The sequence below is a fragment of the Zalophus californianus genome, chromosome 8 (genome assembly GCF_009762305.2).
Source record: "Zalophus californianus isolate mZalCal1 chromosome 8, mZalCal1.pri.v2, whole genome shotgun sequence".
Taxonomy (NCBI): Eukaryota; Metazoa; Chordata; class Mammalia; order Carnivora; family Otariidae; genus Zalophus; species Zalophus californianus.
Window position 1 is genome coordinate 114397213 of NC_045602.1, and position 23513 is coordinate 114420725.

Genomic DNA, 23513 nt, shown 5'->3' on the forward strand with positions numbered 1-23513 from the left:
CAGTATATTCTACACGGGTTACCTTGTGGTGTCCGTTTCTTTCAGAGATCTGCAGCGATTCTGCTGTCTTAAGGCATCCTGGAGAAGTTTACTTTGAGTTGATTTGAGTCCAGAGCAGTACTGTTCAAAAGAAATAGAATGCAAACCAGAAATGTGAGGCACATACATAATTTAAAATTTTCTAGTAGCCACGTTAAAAAAAAAGTGAAAAGAAACACATGAAATTTCTTCTAATAACCCGTTACCCAGTGCATCCAAAGTGTTATCAATACAAATAATCATCAATGAGATACTTTATGCTTGAGGACTGTACTAGGTTTTTGAAATCCAGTGTGTGTTTAATATTTACTGCCTGTCTCAATTGCGTTGGCCACATTTTAAGTACCCACATAGCCGTTTGTGGCTCCTAGCTACTCTGCTGGCCAGTGCAGGTCCAAAGCATTCTCTTTGGGTTTCCTAGGTTATAGCTATTGCTTTACTACAAGAGAAGGTTTAAGAGTGGCATTGATTACTAGCGACAGAGTTTTAATAACCTCATAGGTAAGCATTTAGAGGAGTGGGGAGTGAAAGCTGATGACTTACTAGTGTATACTAATTGTTTCTTGTAGATGCATACTTATTGAATGATATCACGGAGGAAGGCTGCTTTGGCCCCTCAGGTAGGGCCCAGAAGGCTGAGTTCTGGTGTCCTTGATGATGTGTAGGACAAGGAAGTTGGAGTGGGTTTGTGAACCATGAGTGATGGACTCCAAGGTGTAGCATAACTTTTGAAGCTATTTTGACTTCCCTTTGCTCCTAAGTCACTAATGGGATTAGAAGGCCTCTTCCCTGACTCTTGGATCTTAGAACTCAAGATTTAAGGCAGCTCCCCCACCCCCCCCAAAAGATTTACTTATTTTAATGAGAGACTGAGTGTGAGCTGGGGGAGGGGCAGAGGGAGAGAGAGGATCTGAAGCGGACTCCACGCAGAGCCCAGTGCGGGGCTTGATCTCACTACCCTGAGACCATGACCTGAGCTGAAATCAAGAGTCAGACGCATAACTTACTGAGCCACCCAGGTACCCCAGCTCTTGCCCTCCTGTTCTCTCTCATACTCCATTTTGGGGCTGATAGTTTATTTGTGTGTGTGTGTGTGTGTGTGTGTGTGTGTGTGTGTATGTTTATGTATTTATAGTATATTTTATTGAAATTCTGAGTTATTTGTAAAAGATGATTTCTGTGGTTGATAAAGGAAGAGTTGAAAGTCTTTTTAGAACCTTGATTCTGGTTTGGTCAGTTCAGGCCTTTGATGATGAACATTGAAATTAACTAATTGACAGAATGGTCCTGGTGGTTCTGGACACCTGTTCTCATCTCTGGATGCTTCTTGACTGCAGCTTATGAAGGGAACTGTTCTTCCGCCCTGGCACAGGACTTGATCCCTTTGGCTATGTCTCGCTTCTTTGTGAGGCCGTGGGGGAGCTAAAGCTGTTTGCTTCAGTTTTTGCCACTAGTTCAGAAGGTTGGACTAGTCTGTGGTGCCTTTTTGGCTCTCAGAATTCCCTGCTTCCCAAATTGTTCTCAGTAGCTGCACCTTTGATTTCCTGGCTTGACCTTCCCTGTGGCCCCAGACTCTGTGTCCCATGAGGATTTTATGCTGCATGGTATGCCATGTAATTTGTATTTCAGTGAGAGTTAAATCAAATTCACATGTCATAGAGTTGAATATACTGGAATGAAGATGTGCTCTGTGCTTAAAATACACAAAGGGCCATGACAGTTTTTATGACATTTATTACTCTCGGCTAGATAAGAGTCCTGGCCTAAGCACTGAGATTTATTTCTTCACTGGCCTGTTATGGGAATTAGAGCCCCTCAGCAGGATGCCTCCTTTAGCATGAGTGGTGAGCTGATGAGATGCTTGGTGGAACGTGCTGGGTCTGCTCCCTGCCTCTGTGTCTTCTCTCCCTTTTGAAACTCTCTTGGGAGAGAGACCAGGCCAGGACCTTCTCCTCTTCTTTTGAGTCATGGATTGCTCCCCCCATCCCCAACATAAGGCGGCCCCGTGAGAACCATTGAGTTCTCCATGCCCAGGCCGCTCTCACTTCTAGCTGTCTTTGGCTAACAGTAGTCATCTTTAGTCAATCTTCCTCTCTTGCCTTGGGATTTCTATCCTGCTTCTCCAGACCCAGACCCTCTCTTTCCATTGACCTCCACGGGCAGAAAGACCTGGATTTCACTGACCAGTGCCCTGGTAAGGACTCAGTTTATGCTTGTCAGCCACTTTGCTGGGCTGGGTTGTGGGTTCTGCTTCTGTATTTGTCTCAGGATCCCAGAGTTTTTTCTCCTTGATCTTTTCTCAGTCCCTGAGAAGTTCCTCATGATTCCTGGTGTAGCCTGCCTCTTCCTGGGAGGCATTATAGTCAAGGTGGCCACGAACAAGCCTACATTATTTATCTGGAGCTGAAGAAAACTGATATTAAACAAAAGTGGGTTTTGGTCCATGTTAGAGAGTGTGATGGAAGACCATGTCTCCGTTTGGCTTAACAGTTTGTCTGATATGGTATTGGTACATAAACGCTGAGTTATCTCACCCTTTTCAATGTCTTATGCAGGTCAACGTATTGAAACTTACCGTTGAAGACTTGGAGAAAGAAAGAGATTTCTACTTTGGAAAGCTAAGGAACATTGAATTGATTTGCCAGGAGAATGAGGGGGAAAACAATCCAGTATTGCAGAGGATCGTGGACATTCTGTATGCTACAGATGTACGTGTGGACATGAGGATATTTTCTTGCCATTTTGCCATCTGAGACATTTTATCTGGTTGGTTTTAGCAAACTCAGTGCTGGTGCTTGTCCTGTTCCAGGATAGCATTCATCAAAAGACTTTCACTTTGCCCTCTCAAAGTCATCCAGAGGTCACCTTTGCTCAGCCTCAGCCTCAGCCTCTGCTTTGAGGTCTGTGAGCCTTTGAGGCAGGAATAGGACAAGGAGGTGGCTGGCTTGCCCTGCTTCTGTGGTTTATGTCCACTGATAGGTGATGAGTGCCACAAAATGCTCTTAACCCCACCATCTCTACTCTATCCCCTGCAACTTGGACCTCTCAGCTCCATTTTATCAGGGCCCCAGGCATGACCTGGGAGCCAGGTTCCCGGCCCCTTTTTGATGTCCCCTGCCTGGAGCTGTCAGGTTGTGTCTTTGTTCCTCCTCCCCAGGAGTGTGCCTGGTTCCCATTTCCTCACAGTACTTTGTGGTCAAGTTCCCCGGGATCCATTACACAGCTGAATCTGCTGATATTAATCATGACATGCTAGCTGATCAGAAGAGACTGATTTTCCTTATATTTAGGATTTGGTATCTTGCTATTTCCATTGTTTAATGGCTTTGCTTATTTATAAATCTGCACACCTAGTAAGGTCTGTAGGATCAAGCTACAGTGTTACATCTTAAGTGTTTTATAGTATGTATAGCAGTATACAAATATAAGGAAATGCTAATATTGTCATTAACGCTGTTCTCTAAATATACCAAGTGAATTTCGGGGGATGAAGACGGATGATTGAAAAGATGATACTTTGTTCAATAAACCCTTATTCTGGGCTTGCTCTTTGCCAGCTTCGATGAAAACAAAGATGGTAAAGATACAGGGATCCTTGGTCTAGTCTGAGTATTATTTTAGTGTAGTCCTGTCTTAAGTAAATTCAGCTATAGAGATAGTTGAAAAAAAATAAGATGGTGGTCGAAGGGAAAGTCTGATTTTTATGGTGGGTAGCCATTACTAGATGCCAGAATGCCCTAGAGTGAGCGTGAGGTGGGAGCTGCGAATCGGCTGTATTCCCATGCCACTAATATTGGATCAGTCTTGGTGGCTACCATGGGTATTGTATTTTGGGTAACCCCACAACACCCACAATGGCATGCATGGTCCTTAAGTGTGATCAGAGGAAGGCATAAAGAAAAGCTGGCTGTATAGACAGTTTATTGAGAGGAGATGGCATGGTACTGAACTTTCATGATGACTTCAGGGATTTTTGAGAGTATATTTTCTTTTTTTTTTTTTTAACAACCTTATTGAGGTAGAATTGATGTAGTGAACTGTACCCATTTAAGTACAACTTGATGTGTGAAATCGTCACCATAATCAAGACATATTTAAGAAATCAACTTTTGAGGGTAAATTTATGCTTAGTTTTTGCCTTTTGTGAGATGTTCCACTATCTGATAAAGTGGTGGTCACGTGGCCTTGTGCTATTAAACGTCAAGTGTGTGGTAGAGACAGGAAGAGCCCTTGACTTTGAGAGGCTGTAAATATGAGGAAAGTGGCCCCACAGTAGAAACTGATCCTTCATTTGGTGCTGAGTAATAGCTTTCCCCTCTCGTTTTCCTGTTTTAGGAAGGCTTTGTGATACCTGATGAAGGGGGCCCACAAGAGGAACAAGAAGAGTATTAACGGCCTGGACCAACAGAGCAACATCCGAATTCTTCACTCCAAATCATGTGCTTAACTGTAAAATACCCCCTTTTATTATTCTTAGAGGACTCACTGGTTTCTTTTCATGAGCAAAACAGTACCTCTTCTTAAAGTGCACTTTGCAGAAGTTTCACCCCTTTTCCAATGAGTTTGAGTTAGGAGCTTTTACCCTGTAGCAGAGCAGTATTAACATCTAGTTGGGTCACCTAGGGAACAAAGAGGCTGACCATGGGGCTCACCGTGTGGACGCTGGTAACACTGAGTGCTGGAGAAGGTGTTATTATGTGATACACTGAGGTGGAAACCTCAGTAGAGAAATGTAAAGACTGATTTGAATTTTAAGCTAATGTGAAATCTTGGCAGAGAACGTTTTAATAAATAAATGCCTTAAGAGTATTTAAAATATGCTTCCATATTTCAAAATATAAAAGGTAACATGACAGGAGATTTTACATGTTTGACATTGTATCTGGGAAGGAAGAAGGGCCAGACCTCTGGACCTTTGGAATCTGCTGTTCACAGGCCTTGCAGGGCTGCTTGAATCCTCAAAGACCTAGACCTTGGCCCAAAAGGAAAGTTTAAAAAGTTGCTCTGTAAAGCCATTTGGTGTCCTTGACCAATAGTATCCCTGCTCTAAGAAGTAAGAGGCCTTGTTGCCTGGATGAATAGAGGGTGTGTTTCAGCCCTGGGATGTTTGAATTGAAGAGCTTGAATTTCATTGAACATTTCTCTGATGATTTTTCCAGTTATCCCTGAAATTTCTATGTATTGTGTTTCTTGGGAAATGAGGTATGTCCAGTTTTTAAATCTAACAACTACTTTGGGGGACTTGCCCACATCTCTGGGATTTGAATGGGGGTCGTGTCCCATTTTACTGTCTTTTACGTTTACATTGAACATGTTTCTCTTCTCTGCTCCCCTCGCCCACTGGGGACTCCTCTTTGGCTCCTTAAAGTTTGCTGCTTAGAGTGTAAGTTCAGCAGGCCGATGGTCACGCTGCAAGTTCTTTCTGGACTTCTGGCAGAGGGAGTGACCAGTGAAGGCCATCGCTATCTTGGGATCTGCAAGGCTGGGTGTTCTCGGTACCTGCTGTCCACCGCCCTCCACTGTTATCGGAATACTTTGCCAGTGCACTAATCTCTTTGGAGATAAAATGCGTTAGCGTGTTACTAAATGTTAATTTTCTTTTGCAGAAGATACAGTACCGTGTCTGAATTAATTATTAATATTTAAAATATTTCATTCCTTAACTCTTCCTCATTTGCTTTGCCCCTAGCCTATTCAGTTCCTTTGTTTGGCAGAATTCTGCAAAATGTGTGTCACCCACTACTGAGATTGTTCAGCCCCTGATGTATTTGTATTGATTTGTTCCTGGTGGTAGCTTGTCCTAAAATGTGTGTAGAAAGCAGATATTTTATGATAAAATTGTTGTGTAGTGCATGCTCTGTGTGGAATTCAGAGGAAAACCCAGATTCAGTAATTAACAATGCCAAAAAATGCAAGTAACTAGCCATTGTTCAAATAACAGTGGTGCTATTTCTCTTTTGTGGCCTTTTAGACTTTTGTTGCCCTAAAATTCCATTTTATTGGGAACCCATTTTCCACCTGGTCTTTCTTGACAGGGTTTTTTTCTACTTTAAACAGTTTCTAAATAAAATTCTGTATTTCAAGAGTGTCATGTCTTCTGAAATTTGTCTTGTTGGGTATATTCTTTTAGGTTCAAATGGTAAGGTACCGATTCTTCTTTCTTAAATTCAGAGTGATCTTTTCAGTCTTTCACTGTTTTTTTCAAATGTACTTATTTCTAAGCCTGTTCCTTTTTTCTCTCCATTCTGCACATTTCTCAGCCTCCTGCTGTTAGACATTCTCATGTTACTGTGAGAGGTCTTTGAGAAGTCCAAGGCTTGGCCCCGCAGCCTTGAAGCCTTTTCAGGCGGATTCCTCCTGAGAACTGCAGCAGGACAGTGCTTGCTGGGTACTATGCGGAGATACTTTTTTTTCTCCCCCGAAAGTATGTTTCAAAGGCAGTGAAACACAGTCTGAATCTGTGAAATAACCTGAAATTGTCATCATTTTCACCTCCCTTTTAAAATTCTATGTTATAAGAAAGCTCAAAAGGAGACTTGCTGCCATTTTCAGTATGAAATAAATGGGTAGGAGGTAGTTTCTGTATGATCTTTAGGGTTCTTGCCATAATTATGGATGCTCTGTAAACCCAACTTGATGGTTTTGCCTAGGGTTAAATCCACATTACTTCCCCTAGAAATTAGTGGTATTACCTTCCTTGAAATGTTGTGCACCTTCAGAAGGGATTTGACACCCCATGTGTTGGCAGTCTGCAAGAAGATACCTCCAGGCATGCTTGGAGTTGGTGAAGATACTATAGGGTAATGTCAGCTAAGAAATTACCTTGGAAGGAGTGAAGCTGATCCTCTCTGTACCTCTGGCCTAAGTCTATTGACCTTGTTCTTTAGGCTGAGGCCTATAACGTCTTGACAGGACTAGTTCAGGTTCGGTCACTTGGTGCAGTTAACTTGAGTAAGCTGTTTGGTTTGCTTGGCGAGTTCTCTGTTGCTTGAGGAAGGGTAAACACATAGGTCCTGTGGCTGGATTGGGATTTATGATTCACTCAGGCTAGTGGTCCTCAAACTAATGGGATTCAGAATCACCTGGGGAACTTGACTGACATATTTCTGAAGTCCATCTCCACAAATTCTGAGTCGGAAGATTGAAAATCTGCATTTTACTGTGTACCTCAGGCGACCTGGACTTGATGTAGCCCTCAGACTTGTACTTTGGCCTTACATACGTGCCTACAAGTTCAAGTCTGATTCTGATGGGGGAACATCAGATTTGAGTCCTTGCAGGTCCCTCCTAACTTTGTGACTTCTCAGCTAATTGTTCTCTCTTGTTCTGACCTGCAAAATGGGGATGATGATGTTGGCTGAAGTGCCTCGTTCACTGGGTACTTGTTGGGATCAGTATGAGCTGCTAGAAAAAGCAGCCACAATGTTAGAAAGCCCTGCATAGGTTCTTCAGATCAGCTGACATTCTCTAGAATTTCTAGATCTGAAAAGTTTAGGACAGGGTTTTTGTATCCTGAGAATTCAGGAGGGCACTGCTTAAGATAGGCTTCCAGTACTTTGTAAAATAAGTAACAAGTTCCTTTACTGTTTGTTTTTCAGTTTGGTGGTGGTATTGAGGAGTCCAGCTCCTTTAGGTTTTCAGACTATGATTTTCATCCCGTTTTTCCTGAGGGAAATTGAAGTCTAAACACACACTTCACCATTTTCTTTGAAATGAAGATTCAGTGATTCAGTAATTCACATTCATTGATTTAAAAACTTGTATTTTCTTCAAGGTGTACTCTCTGGATGTAATATGGTGTTGGACAGGAAACAGTTTTGCTATAACCAAAGTGACTCTAGAGAAGTTTTTCTTTAAGGAGTATTTTACAAGGTTTGGTATGAGGAGCTCCTTTTGTGATGTTTACCACAGTTCACCATAGTCCATAAACACAACCTAGGCCTTAAGCCTGATGAACCTAATGAGATTAGTGCGGGTGACCCAAATCTGGCCGGTGTCAACAGAGAGCATGGAAGTAGAAGTAATGGCTTGAACCACACTGAACCTGAGCCTGTGGTCAGTGTTGAGGTAAAATTTAGTATGATGTCCTACTTTTGAGTTCACACAGTGCAGGTTAGCCACCAAAGCCTAGAACTTTGTAGATGGTATCAAGAGAGAGATTTAGAATTGCAGAGTGATCTGTCAGCAGTTTGCAGTTCTGTCACATCTTACCTTAAAAATTAAAAAAAAATTCCTCCCTTTTCCTGGTTTATTTGAAGTGTTTTCCCCAGTCTGCAGGCATTGTTGGTGGGGATAAGCTGGGTGCAGGCATGAGCAAGAGGAGGAAGAGGAATTTATTCTTTTTACTAACCCTAACCCTAACTTTCAGTTCTGGTTGTAGAATGAGATTTGGGAAGTTGGCAGGTGTGATTTAGCCCATCTGGGTAAGTCTTAACAGAGCTGGCTTTATGGTTCTTCCTAGTTTTCAGTGGTGGCAGAGAGGAGTTTCTAAGATTCAGCCTTAACGTGTGATTCACAAAATTGCAGTGTAGACTTAAAGTTTAAGTCCAGGGTTAAGCATACAAGTGGGTAGACTGAGTGTATAAAGGGGGTGTGTGGCTAGAGTCCTCTGACCTTTACCAAAATGAATGAGGGAGTCAGTGGGACCAGCAGTTGAGACCACGGTCCTCCTCCAGGCCTGCATCCCAGGTTTCCAGAGCACAGGTTTTCATTGGTTCAGTGGGGAGTGAGTGGGCCAAGGATGGTTTCCCCAAGATCCCTTCTGGACCAGAGGCAGTTACTTAGGTCTGTGAAAAGCTGATCGTAGAAAAGAATGGAGGAGTGCCTAGTTCTGGCAAATGATGCCCCTGGGGCCAGTTTTCATTAGGAGAGGGACAGCTTTGGTTCAGAGAAAAACACAATCTTTCTTAGCATCAGCTGCATACACTTAGTATGTGAAAGTTTGAAAAAATTCTGACAATGAAATTGTAAAGTGTACAGTTTCTCTGTGTTTTAATAACAGTTTTGACTCCAGGGATGCCTGGGTAGCTCAGTTGGTTAAGCATCTGACTCCCGATTTCAGCTCAGGTCATTTTATTTTTTAGAGAGGGAGAGAGAAGGGTGGGGAGGGGCAGAGGGAAAGGGAGAGAAAGAATCCCAAGCAGGCTCCATGCCCAGTGTAGAGCCCAATGTGGAGCCCAGCATGGGGGCTCCATCTCACAACCCTGAGATCATGACCTGAACCAGACTAAGAGTTGGTCACCTAACTGAGCCACCCAGGTGCCTCTCAGCTCAGGTCTTGATCTCAGGGTTGTGAGTTCAAGCTCTGCATCGAGCTCCACGCTGGGCATGGAGCCTACTTTAAAAAAAAAGTTTGTAAAAGAAGCTTTGGCAGGAGAAGTAACAAGTAGTTAAACATGCGTTTGGCCGCCAGCTGCAGGGAGAGCTTTGCTAATACAGCAGTCCCACTGTAGCTGCAGAGGATACGTTTCCAAGACCCCCAGTGGATGCCCAAAATTGCAGCTAGTACTGATCCCTCTATACTATGTTTTTTCGTACATAGACATACTTATGATAAAATAATTTATAAATTAGGCACAGTAAGAGATTAGCAACAACTAATAATAGAACAAGTGGAACAGTATACTGTAATAAAAGTTCAATGAATATGGTCTCTCAGAGGATCTTAGCGTGCCATCCTCCCCCCTTCTTGTGAGGATGGGAGATGGTGAAACGCCCACATACGGAGGTGAAGTCAGGTGAATGATGTAGGGTAGGCACTGTGACGTAATATTAGGCTACTGTTGACCTTCTGCGCGTAAGTCAGGAGGAGCATCTGCTTCCAGACCGCAGTTGGCTGTGGGTGACAGGCTGGAGAGTGAATCTGTGGGGAAGGGGGCCTGCTCTATGCCCATCCCCGAATCGCCGTGTAGTACAAGACTCTGTAGACATGCTGCACTGGGATCTGCTATGGCTTATCCTAGTTGGGTTTGAGGGACCTGCAGGTTCCTTTCCTCCCTTCCTTGCTCACCAGTAGTTTTACCTCGTTTGTATTCATAGTTCTCACATGGTGGCCCTGTTGATTTATTTTGAGGTAGTGCTAGTGATTTTAAGGTCTGTCATACCTCATGGTCCATCTGAATTTTAGCATTCTAAAGGTTTCTAACCCAATACCACCTTTTTTTTTTGTATTTTATATGTTTTTCTATAAAAGGATGGGAGAGTTAAACGTATAATTAAATATGACTGCTGTTTTTAATTTAAAATCTAAATCCTGCATGGTTGAATGGAATAAACTGTTTGTGTTTTTTACAGGTAGCTGTAGGCTATCCCAGCTTGCCTCTGTGTGCACCACCCTCCCTATTAATTTTAAAGGCTGAGAGAAGAAGTAATTCAATGTTGAATGAAATAAAAATAATTTAAAAAAATTTCCTAAGAATTTCTAATTCTGTGATTTAATATTTTCCCCCCAGTCCTTAAGAAGTGTTTTCTTTTGGGGGGAGGAGGTGGGTAAGTACTTACTGAAGCACATTGAGAATGTCTGTTGTTTTTTTTTTTTTTTTTGAATCATGGTATTTTGAAATCTTTGGCATTTGAACCTGCGTTAAAAATTTATTTTAGAGAGTGTGTGTGTGGGAGGGGCAGAGGGAGAGAATCCCAAACAGACTCCCTGCTGCAAGTGGGGCTCAACACAGGGGCTCCATCCCACGACCCATGAGATCATGACCTGAGCTGAAACCAAGAGTCGCATGCTTAACTGACTGAGCCACCCAGGGGCCCCTAGGAGATTTTACTTGTGAACATCTTCCTTCCCTCTTCTATTTTTAGTTTTTTGGGTTTTGTTTTGTCTTGTTGCGTCTTTTGGTTTTTTAACCTGAGTTATTGATGGTCATATTTTCACTTTTTTTAGGTGGGAGTTTTCTGAGCTTTCTTTACCTAAAGAGTGGAATGCATCTAAATATTTCCCCCTTTTTCTCCTGTTTCTTCCCAGGGAAGGAGAAATATATTTATTATGACAGAATTTTATCATATTTTAGGCTCATATCGAAAAATTGACAAGTGCAGGAACTGCTGTATGTAGAAATAGTCACATTGGCCTGGAAAATGAAAGCCAAAAAGAGTGGGAAGCAGTCAAATGTGGAGCCATTGGCCTTGTTTTCTTTTTTCAGTAAATCCTTCTAGTATTAATACCTAGTTTAATAAAACTGATTTTAAAGAGTTGTACCTTTTACGACATTTCATTGAACCACTCTACTTTTAATGTCCTACAGTGTGACAAAATTTTGTCTCCATTATTGATGAAATGGGAGCAGACTTTTTGTATGTTGGTGTTGTCTTTGTGGTATAGATCTGGGGAGAATGTCTTGTTTGGTGGTAAATTAACATTTTGGCAATATCTAGGTCACGAAATAGGATTTAACCTGGGTATGTTTAAACCTGGGTATCCACGTCCCTGGTTGAAATCTTCCCAACAGATTTATCTTTGACCAAGTCACCCTGTTGTGTTGTGCCACGGACCAAGATTGAACAGTGCTGCATCTAGTCCAGGCCTCTCTGAGGTTAGATCGAAGGACCCCCATCCACAATGCTCTTGTAGCCTTCCTCTTGTCAAAGAATTAGAGCTCACGCAGAGGACAGTGCGTAGAGAGCTGCTGTGCCTTCCGTGTCCCAGCCGTGGGGGCCAGTTGGCCTTTTGGTTTTGGCGAATCCTGCTTTATGATAAGGCCCCCTCGCATTTCCCACCGTTTCCGTGAGAGGTGGGCACTGTGCTGTATATGTCCTACAGGGCATGTTGTACTCATACTTGTCCTGTCTGAGTGTGCTGTAGCTCCTGTTGTTGTTTTAAGTTCAACTTTTATCAATAAAGAGAATGTCTTCACATCGGATGAAAGATGGCTGTGTGGTGTGGTTTGTGGGATGGATTCTGATGTTCCATTTTGTGTTCTGCACGTGGAACTGTCTCGTTCTCCTGGTTCTAAACGTGGCCAGCTGACCGTGGAAGCCCTCGGAGTTCCGCAGTGACTTCATAGAGGAGCTCCTTGGGACTCTGGGACAGCGCCAAGATGTCTCAGTTGAAATGGAAGTCGAAAACCAGCATACCTCTGTCAAATGTAGCCAGCAAGTTTACCTGGGGAGAACACGCTGGTTCAGGGTGAGTGAGGGTTTTGGGTTAACGTTGTCTCCCAAGGATTGGACACGCGGGCCCTGAGATGCATTTGCCTGCAACCAAAGGCTGAACAGGAGGGCATCTCTGTTTCCGGGACAGCTGTAACTGTGTTTGGCCTTAAGTCATCTGCCCCTATGAATTCTTACACACCAATTCCACAAACCATTGATTCTCTTCCCATCCCTAGCATGCCCCCCTAGTGGCTGTTTCAACCTCTCTCCCGTTTCCAGGTTTGTGGCGTGCTCCATCCCGCCACGTCCCCCAGAGCAGGGAAAGGTGAGGGAATAGATGGAGGCCAATGGGGATGGCTTCTCCTGATCTTAACCTGTTCTCTAATTCTAGATAGAAATTTAATTTTTTTTTAAGATTTTATAAATGAGAGCATGAGCAGCAGGAGGGGCAGAGGCAGAGGGAAAGCAGACTCCCCACTGAGCAGGGATCCCAAAGCGGGGCTTGATCCCGGGACCCTGGGACATGATCTGAGCGGAAGGCAGATGCTCAACGGACTGAACCATCCAGGCGCCCCAAGGACATTCCCTCTTATAACCACAGCACAGTAGTCAAAAGCAGGAAACAACATTAATTTGATTATTATCTAAGAATATAGAGTCTGGGGGTGCCTGGGTGGCTCAGTCGTTAAACGTCTGCCTTTGGCTCAGGTCATGATCCCAGGGTCCTGGGATCGAGCCCCACATCGGGCTCCCTGCTCAGCGGGAAGCCTGCTTCTCCCTCCTACTTCCCCGCTTGTGTTCCTTCTCTAGCCATGTGTCTCTATGTCAAATAAATAAATAAAAATCTTAAAAAAAAAAAAAGGAATATAGAGTCCGTGTTCAAATTTCACCAATGGTCCTACTAATGGCCCTTAGAGCTCCCCCCCAGCCCCCACAGCTCTAAATACTGGAGTCCCATGCCCAAAGTGCTTTGAACCTGATTTTTTTTTTTTAAGATTTTATTTATTTATTTAACTGACAGAGTGAGAGAGGGAACACAAGCAGGGGGAGTGGGTGAGGGAGAAGCAGGCTTCCCGCGGAGCAGGGAGCCCGATGCGGGGCTTGATCCCAGGACCCTGGGATCATGACCTGAGCCGAAGGCAGTCGCTTCTTTGTGGGCCTGTTGCCCAGTGTGTAATTTTTGAGGGCAGCCCCCTAGGTTTGAGGTGGCTATGGAGCAGTGGAGGTGAGGTGTGGCTTGCATGTGGGCTGGGGTGTCTGTCAACCTGCCACCATCCACAAGCCCCTTAACTAGGACGGGTTGGGTATGGTGGGTGGGCAGAGGACTTGGAAGCTGGCTCTGTCCACACTGCCAAATTCTGGCACTTTGCTGAGGAGTTCAAGAACTGTAAATTTGAAACTGGTTTTCCAGGTTATGGAAAGCGTTTGTCAAGGTAGAAGAATAGAATGTGCTTTATTTAATAGTATACTAACTTGATTTCTAAGTACTTAAAACGACTTGCTCTGTGGACGTACATTTGTTCTCTTGTTCTCGGCCCCATGATTGTTAAGGGTAGTCCTGTTTACAAATGTGGTATGTATGTGTGTATGTACACACATGTTCTTATATGTGTAAATATATACCTATTTGTCATTCTTTTATAAAAATTGGCATCAGGGCGCCTGGGTGGCTCAGTCGTTAAGCGTCTGCTTGCGGCTCAGGTCGTGGTCCTGGGGTCCTGGGATCGGGCCCCGCATCGGGCTCCCTGCTCGGCGGGAGGCCTGCTTCTCCCTCTCCCATCTCCCTGCTTGTGTTCCCTCTCTTACTGTGTGTCTCTCTCTCAAATAAATAAATAAAATCTTTAAAAATAAATAAATAATTGGCATCATACTGTGCACTCTTTTTTGCATCTTTTCTTACTTATTACTACCTCATGGAAATCCCTGCTCGTCCTCTGCTGAAGGCCAGGTTCAGCCTTTTGAGTGCTGGGGGGATGTTCTGAGCGCAGGCGTACTGATTCACTCAGCCGCTCCTCTCCCATAGCCAATTTGCCTTATTTTTTGCCACTACGAACGATGCTGCAGTCCACCTAGCCAGTGGTCTTTCACAGATGAGTGATGTAAATCACTACCCACCACTTCACCTGCTCCACCGAAATAAATCCTGAAGATTGACATGAATGGTTTTTGAATTAGAAATGGAGAAATGCATGATTTAAACTATAGAAATCCTCCATAATCTCACCTGCCAGAGATAACCACCATTAAATTTGGAGTGTATTTTTCCAGGCTCTGTTTCTATGCATGTGCCAACATATACATACACTATATTCTTTTTTTTTTTTTTTTTAAGATTTCATCTATTTACCTGACGGCACAAGCAGGGGGAGCGGCAGGCAGAGAAGCAGGCTCCCCACTGAGCAGAGAGCCTGACACGGGGCTCTGGGATAGACCCCAGGATCATGACCCGAGCCAAAGGCAGACACTCAACCGACTGAGCCACCAGGCGCCCCCATGCATAATATTCTTAACAGAAGTGGATCCTTCAATCCACTCCTGCAGCTTTATTCCTCAGTGACCTTTAAAGGCTGTGTTCAGTGGCCTTGTCTTTTTCTTACTCTCTTGGTCCACTCTGAGGCTCCCTTCCTCCTGTCTTTTGCGTGTTTCCCCTCCTCTTTCTGTCCCCTAAATGTAGCCAGTCATCAGTTTCAGGACCCATATTTCCAGGTATTTGTTTCTCATTTCTAATTGGACAGCCCAGCATCACATGCATGAAGCCACTTTCCCTCTTTGCTGCCTTTCCTGGAAATGTTCCTGGCATTTCCCTCAGTTACCCTGGTTCTTGGCTTCCAAATCTCCTTTCCTTTGGCTCCTTTCTCTCCTTTGGTGTTTACATCTGAGCTGCTGCCAAGACAATTTAGGTTGGGACACTGTTGGCCAGTCTTCAGTCTTCCCTCCACTTATGTTGATGAGTTTCCATAATTGCCCTTCATCCTGCTCAGACTCCCTGGCAAAATACTGGAGCTTCTACATTCTGCTTCCATTTTTCTTTCTTCTCTCCCACTATTCCTCCCCTCCTTGCAACCTCAGGAGCCCTTTGTCAAGCCAGGCTGGCTCATTAGCTCTGTCCCCTGAGCCTGTCTGGGGCTTGACTCTTTCCTGGCCATTCCCCTGCCATCCTAAAAAGCCCTTTGGATTCTTGCTGGTGAGGCAGACTGACACTCAAATAATGCTAACAAAGTGCTGTCTTCCATCTTACATGGAGGAGCCACTGACCCAGTAGAAATAATGTCTTTTCTATTCTCAGAGTAGAACTCTGTGGACCGGACCGCTCCCACGCTCTCACGTGATCCCATGTTGCAGTGAGGAGGATTCCGTCCTCCTTCCATAGAAGTCCTGTCTCCAGGCGCACTGGAGGGCAGGTGGGGGCGGGGGGGAGGAAGTGGAAAGTAGGGCCATCCTTCCCCATCTCCGGACCCTGTGTTTGACCCTCTGGACATGTGCCTGCCCCTGGACCTTCTTTTCCCGGTATGTGAATTGTAGTTGGTCTCCTAACTGCATGGCCTCCTAAGCCCCTTCTAATTCTGTAGAAAGTGTGGCCTGCTTTAGGAATCCTCTGGCATTCACTTGAGAAGCCCCAGGGCTTCAGTAGGACAACTCCTTCCCATCAGGGGAAAGAAGGCTCACAGGGATAGGCTTGGGAAAAGCTTCCTACTGGAGGAGCTCTTGGGGAAAAAGAATGCTCATCAGATATGTGCTGGGCGTGTCTGTGGGTACAGGGCAGCAGCCCCCGACCCCTGACCCTAACTTCTTTTCCACCTTCTTGTGACCTAGCTAGGTCAGCCTCCCACATGGTCTTAGAAAGTTGGAATAAAGTGACCATGATTCCCTATTCTAGGTCAAGACCAGTGTCTTCCGAGGACTTAAGAGAGAGCCCACAGTCTCAAAAGGTAAGAAAACTATTAGAGGTGGTAAAGGGGAGGGGCGTTCCAGAGCCACCCAGATGTCGCTCATTAGCTCAGAAGTCTATCAGTTACCAGTCTCTGCATCAGGGTAGCAAACTCAGATATTCGCAAGGCCAGGTAGGTAAGTTACCTGTGCATGGCAGCAGGCTGGTTTTCCCTTTTAAAACACTATGTTGGCCAAATGCAACAAATCTGAGGCTACCAATTTGCAGTCTCTGGAGGGACTATCCTTAATTTTATCCAGCCAAGTTGTGGCAGGGGTGGGATAGGCTGTACCAAGCCTAGGATAAGCAGTTAGTGTCTATTGCATGCTTGGGGCCGGGGAAGAGAGAGATCATTAGTACAAGTTAAATAAGATTAAATTAAGATAAACTAAATATGCCCTTGCCTTCAAAGAGTTCACTAGGAGATAAGAGTAATAATAGGAGCTATCATTTATTGTGTAACTACAGTCTGCTGAGACTGCCAATGTGTTTGGGGGTCATGTAGGTACTACCACAACCCTGCAAGGTGGGTACTGCAGGTCTCTGTTTTGCAGATGAGAAACGTGTGGCTCAGAGAAGTGATGTGATGTGCCCAAGGTAAATTAGCTTGGAAGTAGGGAGCCAGGCAGAATTCTAACCCAGAGCTCTGGGACTGTACAGCTGTGTGTTTCCCTTGCTGTCTACACATATGGACAGACATGCACAAGTATCATGCATGCATGGCAGATATGAACAAAGAGTTTGGGAGCATGGAGTTGGCAGGGATGACTGTCACCTGAAAGTTATGGAAAAGCTCCTTGGAGGAGGTGTCATTCGAGCCAGGGTTTGAAGAGTGGGTAGGAGTTCACGTCAAGGGGAGATGGTCTGCATTGCATAGAGGGAACATGTGAGTCAAAGTGGAATGCTTGCTGTGTTTGGGGATGATGGAGAGCAGTTGGTGTGCCTGGACCATGGTGTGAGCATTGAAACTAGAAAGACAGGTCAGGGCTACAATGCAAAGGGCTTTGAATGCCATACTCAGGAGTGGGGGTGGGGGCCATGGTAGTAGCCTGGAAAATGTCAGAGCTGGGGTAAAGTTATAATCAGATTTGTCTTCCAGAAAGGTGATTGATCCCAATGTGGGGAGGTGGAGGGGAAAGGAAGGCCAAACTCTGGTCCCAGTTGGGGGACATCCCTATTCTTGTCCCAGCACAAGGCCAGTGTTTGGGATGGGCCAGGGATGTGGGAGAGCAGGGGTTAGGTATAGGAGGAGGATCATAGTAAGAATCAGCAGGAGGGACAGTAAGAATGCATAGACGGAGAAGGGAAGAGCCAAAGGTGGTGCTGAGATGTCTAATCTGAGACCTGTGTGGCTGTGGGAATATTAATTAGCTCACCTGTTGGGCTCCAGGAAGGCAGGTCTTCACTGTGTTCACACATGTACCCACAGTGCCTGACATTCCACAAATGTGTATAGACCATGAGGGAATGAACAGAAGTTCACAGGAGGATGAGTGTTTGCTGGTTTGGTGGGGTCGGGGTGGGGAGAGTGAGCCATCCAACTTCCTCCACGTTGTTTTTGGCTTTTTGAACCAAAGTCTTGAATGCCCAAGACCCAACGCAGTGCATTTCAGTGAGCAGCAAACATTCAATGGTTATCCCATGGTCCACTCCTGGCATCCTTTGGGGGAAGCAGCCTTTGATGACCTGAGCCTTTCGTGACCTGAAGCATTGTGTTAAGTGTGTGTAGGGGCTACGGAGAGGAGGTGTTCATTGTTGATGGTTGGATAGGCTGGATAGGCTGGAGAGGGCAGGATAGGCTATGTGGGGGGCGTGGGGAGACAATGGGAGGAAGAAGCAGAAAGCCCCTATCAGGGGTGTCTCCAGGAGCTTTGGTGTGTGTGCAGATGATCTGATCTGACCCTGAGCCAGGCGGGCGTCTGGGAAGCTCAGGACCAAATCAAATTGGCTGGGGAAGATGGAGCTGGATTCCTTGGGGTCTTGAATTCTGAGCACTGAAGATTGAAACAATACAGTTACTGAACGGAAGCACCTTATAAATTGGACTCCTGGTCTGTGTAGGTGAGACCTTGTCCGTGTCCGCTACCTCGCTGAGCCTCAGTCACAGCATCTGCAAAAGGGGACCAGTAGTGAACTCCCCAAAGTCAGGACAGTCTAGATCTTTCTTGGTCTTCCTTGGTCTAAAAGGGTTAAAGATTTATTAATTTGCCTCACTGTAACCCTACATACCCTGTCCTCCCCACGAAGAGTCTCTATTTCAGTAAGATGTGCTTAGAAATGTTCAGCTCAGGTATCAACCCTCTCACTCCCCGGTTCTTATAGTCCTCTTTGTTTCAGGCATCCACCCCAGGTGGAGTCCAGAAAAGCGAGGAGGTTCTTAGCTCCCCGGCATCATCTATCACCCTTAGCCAACATGAGTCTCAACTGTTCACCCCGCTACACATGGCCAAGATGGAGAAAATGTTTGAGGATGATATTGACTCGACCAGAGGTAAAGCCGCCTTGCAGGCTCCGTTTCTGGTTTCTGCACAGGGTGGGACCCATACCTGGGGGTGTGCAGGGTTCAGAATTGACAAGCAGTTTTTCATCCAGTGTCTTTAAACTTTTTAAAGCTTTCTGTCGTTATATAAATATTGTAAGCATATAGGAGGCTATTTCATATCTAGAAAAGCAATACCCCTGATCCAAGCTCCCGGATGTAACCACTGTCAGCATTTTGGTATAGTTTCTTCCAAACAATTTCATATGTATGGTTTATTATCTACTGCTGTGTGACAGTGTTCTTGCACATGCAGTGGCGTAAACCACACATTTATTGTCTCACAGTTTCGGTGGGCCAGGCATCTGGGCATGGCTCAGCTGGCTCCTCTGCTCAGGGTCTCGCTAGGCCGGGGCTGTGGTATCATCCGGGGCTTGCCGGGGAAAGGATCCACTTCTATGTCCTCAGGTTGCTGGCAGGATTCAGTTTTTTGCCGCTGCAGGACTGAAGGCCTGTTTCCTCCTGGCTATTGGCCGGCGACTGCTTTCAGCTCCTACAGCTGCCCACAGTTCCTGGCCACGTGGGACTCACCAACATGGTGGATTCCAAGGTTCAGGGTAGCCGGGGAGATCGCAACTCCAGAAAGATGTGTGCTACAGTCTTATAAGTATGCACTTATGTACACAAAACCCCATACATCCTATCGCCTCTGCTATATTCTCTTGGTTAGAAGTGAGTCATGGGTTCTGTTCCACTCAAGAGAAGGGGATCATGAGACGGCACGAACACCGGGAGGCGGACATCCTGGGGCTGCCTGAAGTATCTCGGCCACAGATGGCTATGTGTGTTTTCACGTGTCTGTAATTGTACTATGTATGTGACTTCAGACCCTTCTTTTCCTCTGGATGTATAATACCTTAAGGGCTTTTACATATCTTCTGTGGTCTTCCAAACCGTCATTACTCATGAATGCAAGTGTTATACTGTGGACTAAGCCATTCCCCTACAATTGGGTATTCAGGTTTTACTGCGTTTGAAGAACATTGTGAAGAACATCCTTTGTGCATCAGACTTTTTCTTTCTTTAGAGCTTAATTTTTCTCCTGGGGGTGATACACATAAAGGCAAGTAATAGGAATACTTAAAGGCATCTTTGTTTATATCCACTAGACTCCAAGTACCAGCTCTGGGGGCAGAGCTCCTGGCCCCATTAATTTGAGTTTTATAGCCATACTGTGATGTGGACAGGAAAGGATAAGAAATCTCCAGCTCACAGATGAACAAAGTGAGGGCAGGGACGGTTGGCATGTGCCTGACCCAAAGATGAGATGGCTCCTAACTAGAGTGATTTGGTGTCGGTGTTTGGCAGCTGGGTCTTGGAGGACCTTGAGTGTGCCAATTTTGACCACGATTTTTATGGTGTTTGTGTTTGAGTAGGCAGTGTATTTAGGCAGTTCAAAAGTCAAAAAGTACTTTGCCCGTGATACTTTTTTGGCATACAGAGAAAATGTCTTCTTCAGGCCAGACCCGAGCTGCCCAGTTCCGCTCCTTCCACAGTGCCTTCTTTCAGTCTCCTGTGACCTGGAGAAGCTCAGAAGCGATGTGGTCACTTTCCCTTTTGGTATGCAGTGGCAGCCTGTCGTCCATGCTGTTCTACGCCTCGTTTTCTTCCCTTCAGCTTTATTGAGCTATAATTGACAAGTAAATTTGTAGCATATTTGAAGCATACACCATGCTGATTTGATATCCATATACATCGAGAAAGGATCCGCACAATTGTCTACTCCTGCTTTTAAGAAAAATAATTTTATCAAGTTTTCCCTTTTGCTTTTTACCTAATACGTCTTGACATCTTTTCATGTCAATGTAAAAAGAGTTTCCTCATTAAAAAAAAAAGAAAAAGAAAAAAAAAACTGGCCAGGTTTTAAATGGAGGAAAGGAAAATTCACCTTTCGTTGATACAGGGTAAAGGAAAACAGGTTCATTTTTCTCTTTCAAAAGTCTTTTAAAGAGGTGGGTCATGGGGGCGCCTGAGTGGTGGAGTTGGTTAAACATTCAGCTCTTGATTTCGGCTCAGGTCATGATCTCAGGGTTGTGGGATAGAGCCCCACATCGGGCTCTGCGCTCAGCCGGATTCTCCCTCTCAGTCTGCTCCTCCTGCTTGTGCTCTTTCTCTCTCTCTCTGTCTAAAATCAGTCAATCAATCAATCAATCAGTCATGAATATGGGTTCCATAGCATTTCTTGGGAACCCTGACCTGACCATCAGTGCCTGTCTCGGAGGGAAAAGGGGAGATGCCAGGGTTCTCCTGTCTATTCTACAAGTTCCTTTTCGGGGCCTTAGTTTTTTTATTTGTTGATTGGAGGTCTTTGAGGAGGGTTCATGGTTCTTTGTGTTTTTTTTTTTTTTAAAGATTTTATTTTTAAGTCATCTCCACATCCAACATGGGGCTCTTACAACCCGGAGATCAAGCATGTTCCATCGGCTGAGCCAGCCAGGTGCCCTGAGGGTCTCTGGTACTTACTTACTTACTTACTTACTTATTTATTATTTATATATATATATATATATGAGAGAGCGCAAAAGAGCACAGGGGGGCAGGGGCAGATGGAGAGGGAGAGAAACAGTCCTAAGCAGACTCTGCGCTGAGTGCGGAGCTGGACGCGGGGTTCGATCTCCTGACTCTGAGATCACGACCTGAGCTGAAACCAAGAGTTGGACGCTCCACCAACTATGCCATCCAGGTGCCCCTGGGTCTGTGGTTTGTAGGGGGGATGCCCGTGCCTCTCCTGGGAGGTCTTAAAAGTGTCTGTGTGCCCCTGGCCCCCGCCTCCGGGGCCTGCCTGGGGGCGCTTGCCCCCCCAGGGGATCAAGGGAGAGCCACCGAGCTGGGGGCCCTGCAGCCCCAAGCCTGCGAGCCAGTGTGGCACCGACCTTCCGCACAGGTGCTCCCGAGGGGACATGTGGGGTGCACATGCCGAGTGTGCTCCCACTTTCGCCAGCTGACGTTTCATCAAGCACTGCCGGGCAGGGTAAGAATCAGCCTTGGTACAGAGCTTCATGGGTTACCCAGCCCTCTCTGTCAGATTTGATTCTGTTGTTATGATGCCCTGTGGCTTTGTGACTTTACGTAGAAGGGGCCAGACACTAACGACAGGCCCAAATGCAGTGACCTGGGTGCCCTGACATGGAAACTGTGCTCTGTGGGCACCCCACATTGCGTGTAGCACTTAAGATCCAAAGTAAATGAAAGAAGGCCCCTTCTGGGAGAGCCAGGGGCATGACCATGCAGTGCTTGTGCTTGGTGACTGTGCCCTAGGAGTGCAAGCACTGTGGGACACACACATACCCCTCCACCCCCCCTCCCCAAATGGCAGAGAGGAGGCTAGGAAACATTTTCTTCTTAAATATTTTAAATATTGCATTTATTTAAAAATGCTTATAGGGGCGCCTGGGTGGCTCAGTTGGCTAAGCGACTACCTTCGGCTCGGGTCATGATCCTGGAGTCCCGGGATAGAGTCCCACATCTGGCTCCCTGCTCAGCGGGGAGTCTGCCTCTCCCCCCTCTCATGTGCTCTCTCTCTCTCTCTCATTCTCACTCTCTCAAATAAATAAATAAAATCTTTAAAAAAATTAAAAAATAAAAAATGCTTATAAGTATATAAAAAAAATAGATACAAACAGTCCATAATCCTACATTTTAGCTTTACAAAGAAAGAGAAAGGTGAAGTGGGAGTTTCCCAGGAAAAAGTGGGGGGGGGCAGAGGAAAGGTGCAGGGGTGTTGGGTGCTGGGAGGAGAAGGGGTGTCCTGGGACAAGGCTGGGAGGGAGGCAGCCACAGAGGATGTGGGTGCACTCGGGTCAGGAGGGGCCCTGAGCCCCAGCAGCGGGTCTGACAGGGAGGTGACATATCTAGAGCTGCTGGAGAAAGGTAAGTGTCTTGGCCAGGAGGGGATTGGCTCCTCACGTGACCGCCCTGCAGAGGGTAGTGGACATTATAATGGAGATGAGGGAAGGCTTCCGGTTTCATTCTTTTTTTTTTTTTAAGATTTTTATTTATTTATTGAGAGAGAGAGAATGATAGAGAGAGAGCATGAGAGGGAAGAAGGTCAGAGGGAGAAGCAGACTCACTGCTGAGCAGGGAGCCCGATGTGGGACTCGATCCCGGGACTCCAGGATCATGACCTGAGCCGAAGGCAGTCGCTTAACCAACTGAGCCACCCAGGCACCCCAGGCTTCGGGTTTCAAATCCTCCCAGTGCCATTGTGTGTTCTTGGGCAAACCCTGAACCTCTCCGTGCCTCTTGTGTCCTCATCTGTAAGATGGGGAGAATGACAGTACCTGTCTTCTAGGACCACAGGATTTTTTTTTTTTTAAGATTTTATTTATTTATTTGACACAGAGCATGCACAAGCAGCAGGAGTGGAAGGCAGAGGCAGAGGCAGAGGCAGAAGCAGGCTCCCCGCTGAGCAGGAAGCAAGTATGAGATCATGACCTGAGCCAAAGGCAGACTTAAGCTTAACTGCTTAACCGACTGAGCCACCCAGGTGCCCCTGGACCACAGGATTCTTGTGAGGTTTCAGGAGGGAGGGCACTGGAAACCCCCCTCAGGTCTTCAGCCTGGCTGGAGGTGATGCCATTAGCAGAGATGGTGAACACAGGAAAGGCCAACATATAGTGGAATAAAGATAATAAACCAGGGCGTCTCAGTCGGTTAAGTGTCTGCCTTTGGCTCAGATCATGATCCCCGGGTCCTGGGATCAGGTCCCACATAGGGCTCCCTGCTCAGCGGGGAGCCTGCTTCTCTCTCTCCCTCTGCCTGCCACTCCCCCTGCTTGTGCTCTCTCTCTCTCTCAAATAAATAAATAAAATCTTTTTTAAAAAAAGATAATAAACTGGATTTTAAGCATGCTGAGTTGAAGGGACCAGGGGAACACTTGGGAACAGTCAGAGATAAGGGAGACATGTTCTC

General features: G+C 45.7%; 2 protein-coding genes across 7 annotated transcripts in view; both read left to right on the plus strand.

The window, feature by feature from the left end:
• Positions 1-10445, plus strand: part of MAPRE1 (microtubule associated protein RP/EB family member 1) — a 34809-nt gene extending 24364 nt beyond the window's left edge. For 3 of the 4 annotated variants that reach the window (XM_035728794.1, XM_027621442.2, XM_027621441.2), the window contains exons 6-7: positions 2595-2747; positions 4375-6127. In XM_035728794.1, the coding sequence (XP_035584687.1) occupies positions 2595-2747; positions 4375-4431 (210 nt within the window). In that variant the 3' untranslated portion in view covers positions 4432-6127. Of the gene's footprint in view, positions 1-2594; positions 2748-4374; positions 6128-10332 lie in introns of those variants that run through there. The other variant, XM_027621444.1, reaches the window with a different exon arrangement.
• Positions 10446-10765: 320 nt separating this feature from the next.
• Positions 10766-23513, plus strand: part of EFCAB8 (EF-hand calcium binding domain 8) — a 63102-nt gene continuing 50354 nt past the window's right edge. For all 3 annotated transcript variants that reach the window (XM_027621445.2, XM_027621446.2, XM_027621447.2), the window contains exons 1-3: positions 10766-12169; positions 16013-16064; positions 18401-18554. In XM_027621445.2, coding sequence (XP_027477246.2) covers positions 12081-12169; positions 16013-16064; positions 18401-18554 — 295 coding nt within the window. In that variant the 5' untranslated portion in view covers positions 10766-12080. The remainder of the gene's footprint in view (positions 12170-16012; positions 16065-18400; positions 18555-23513) is intronic.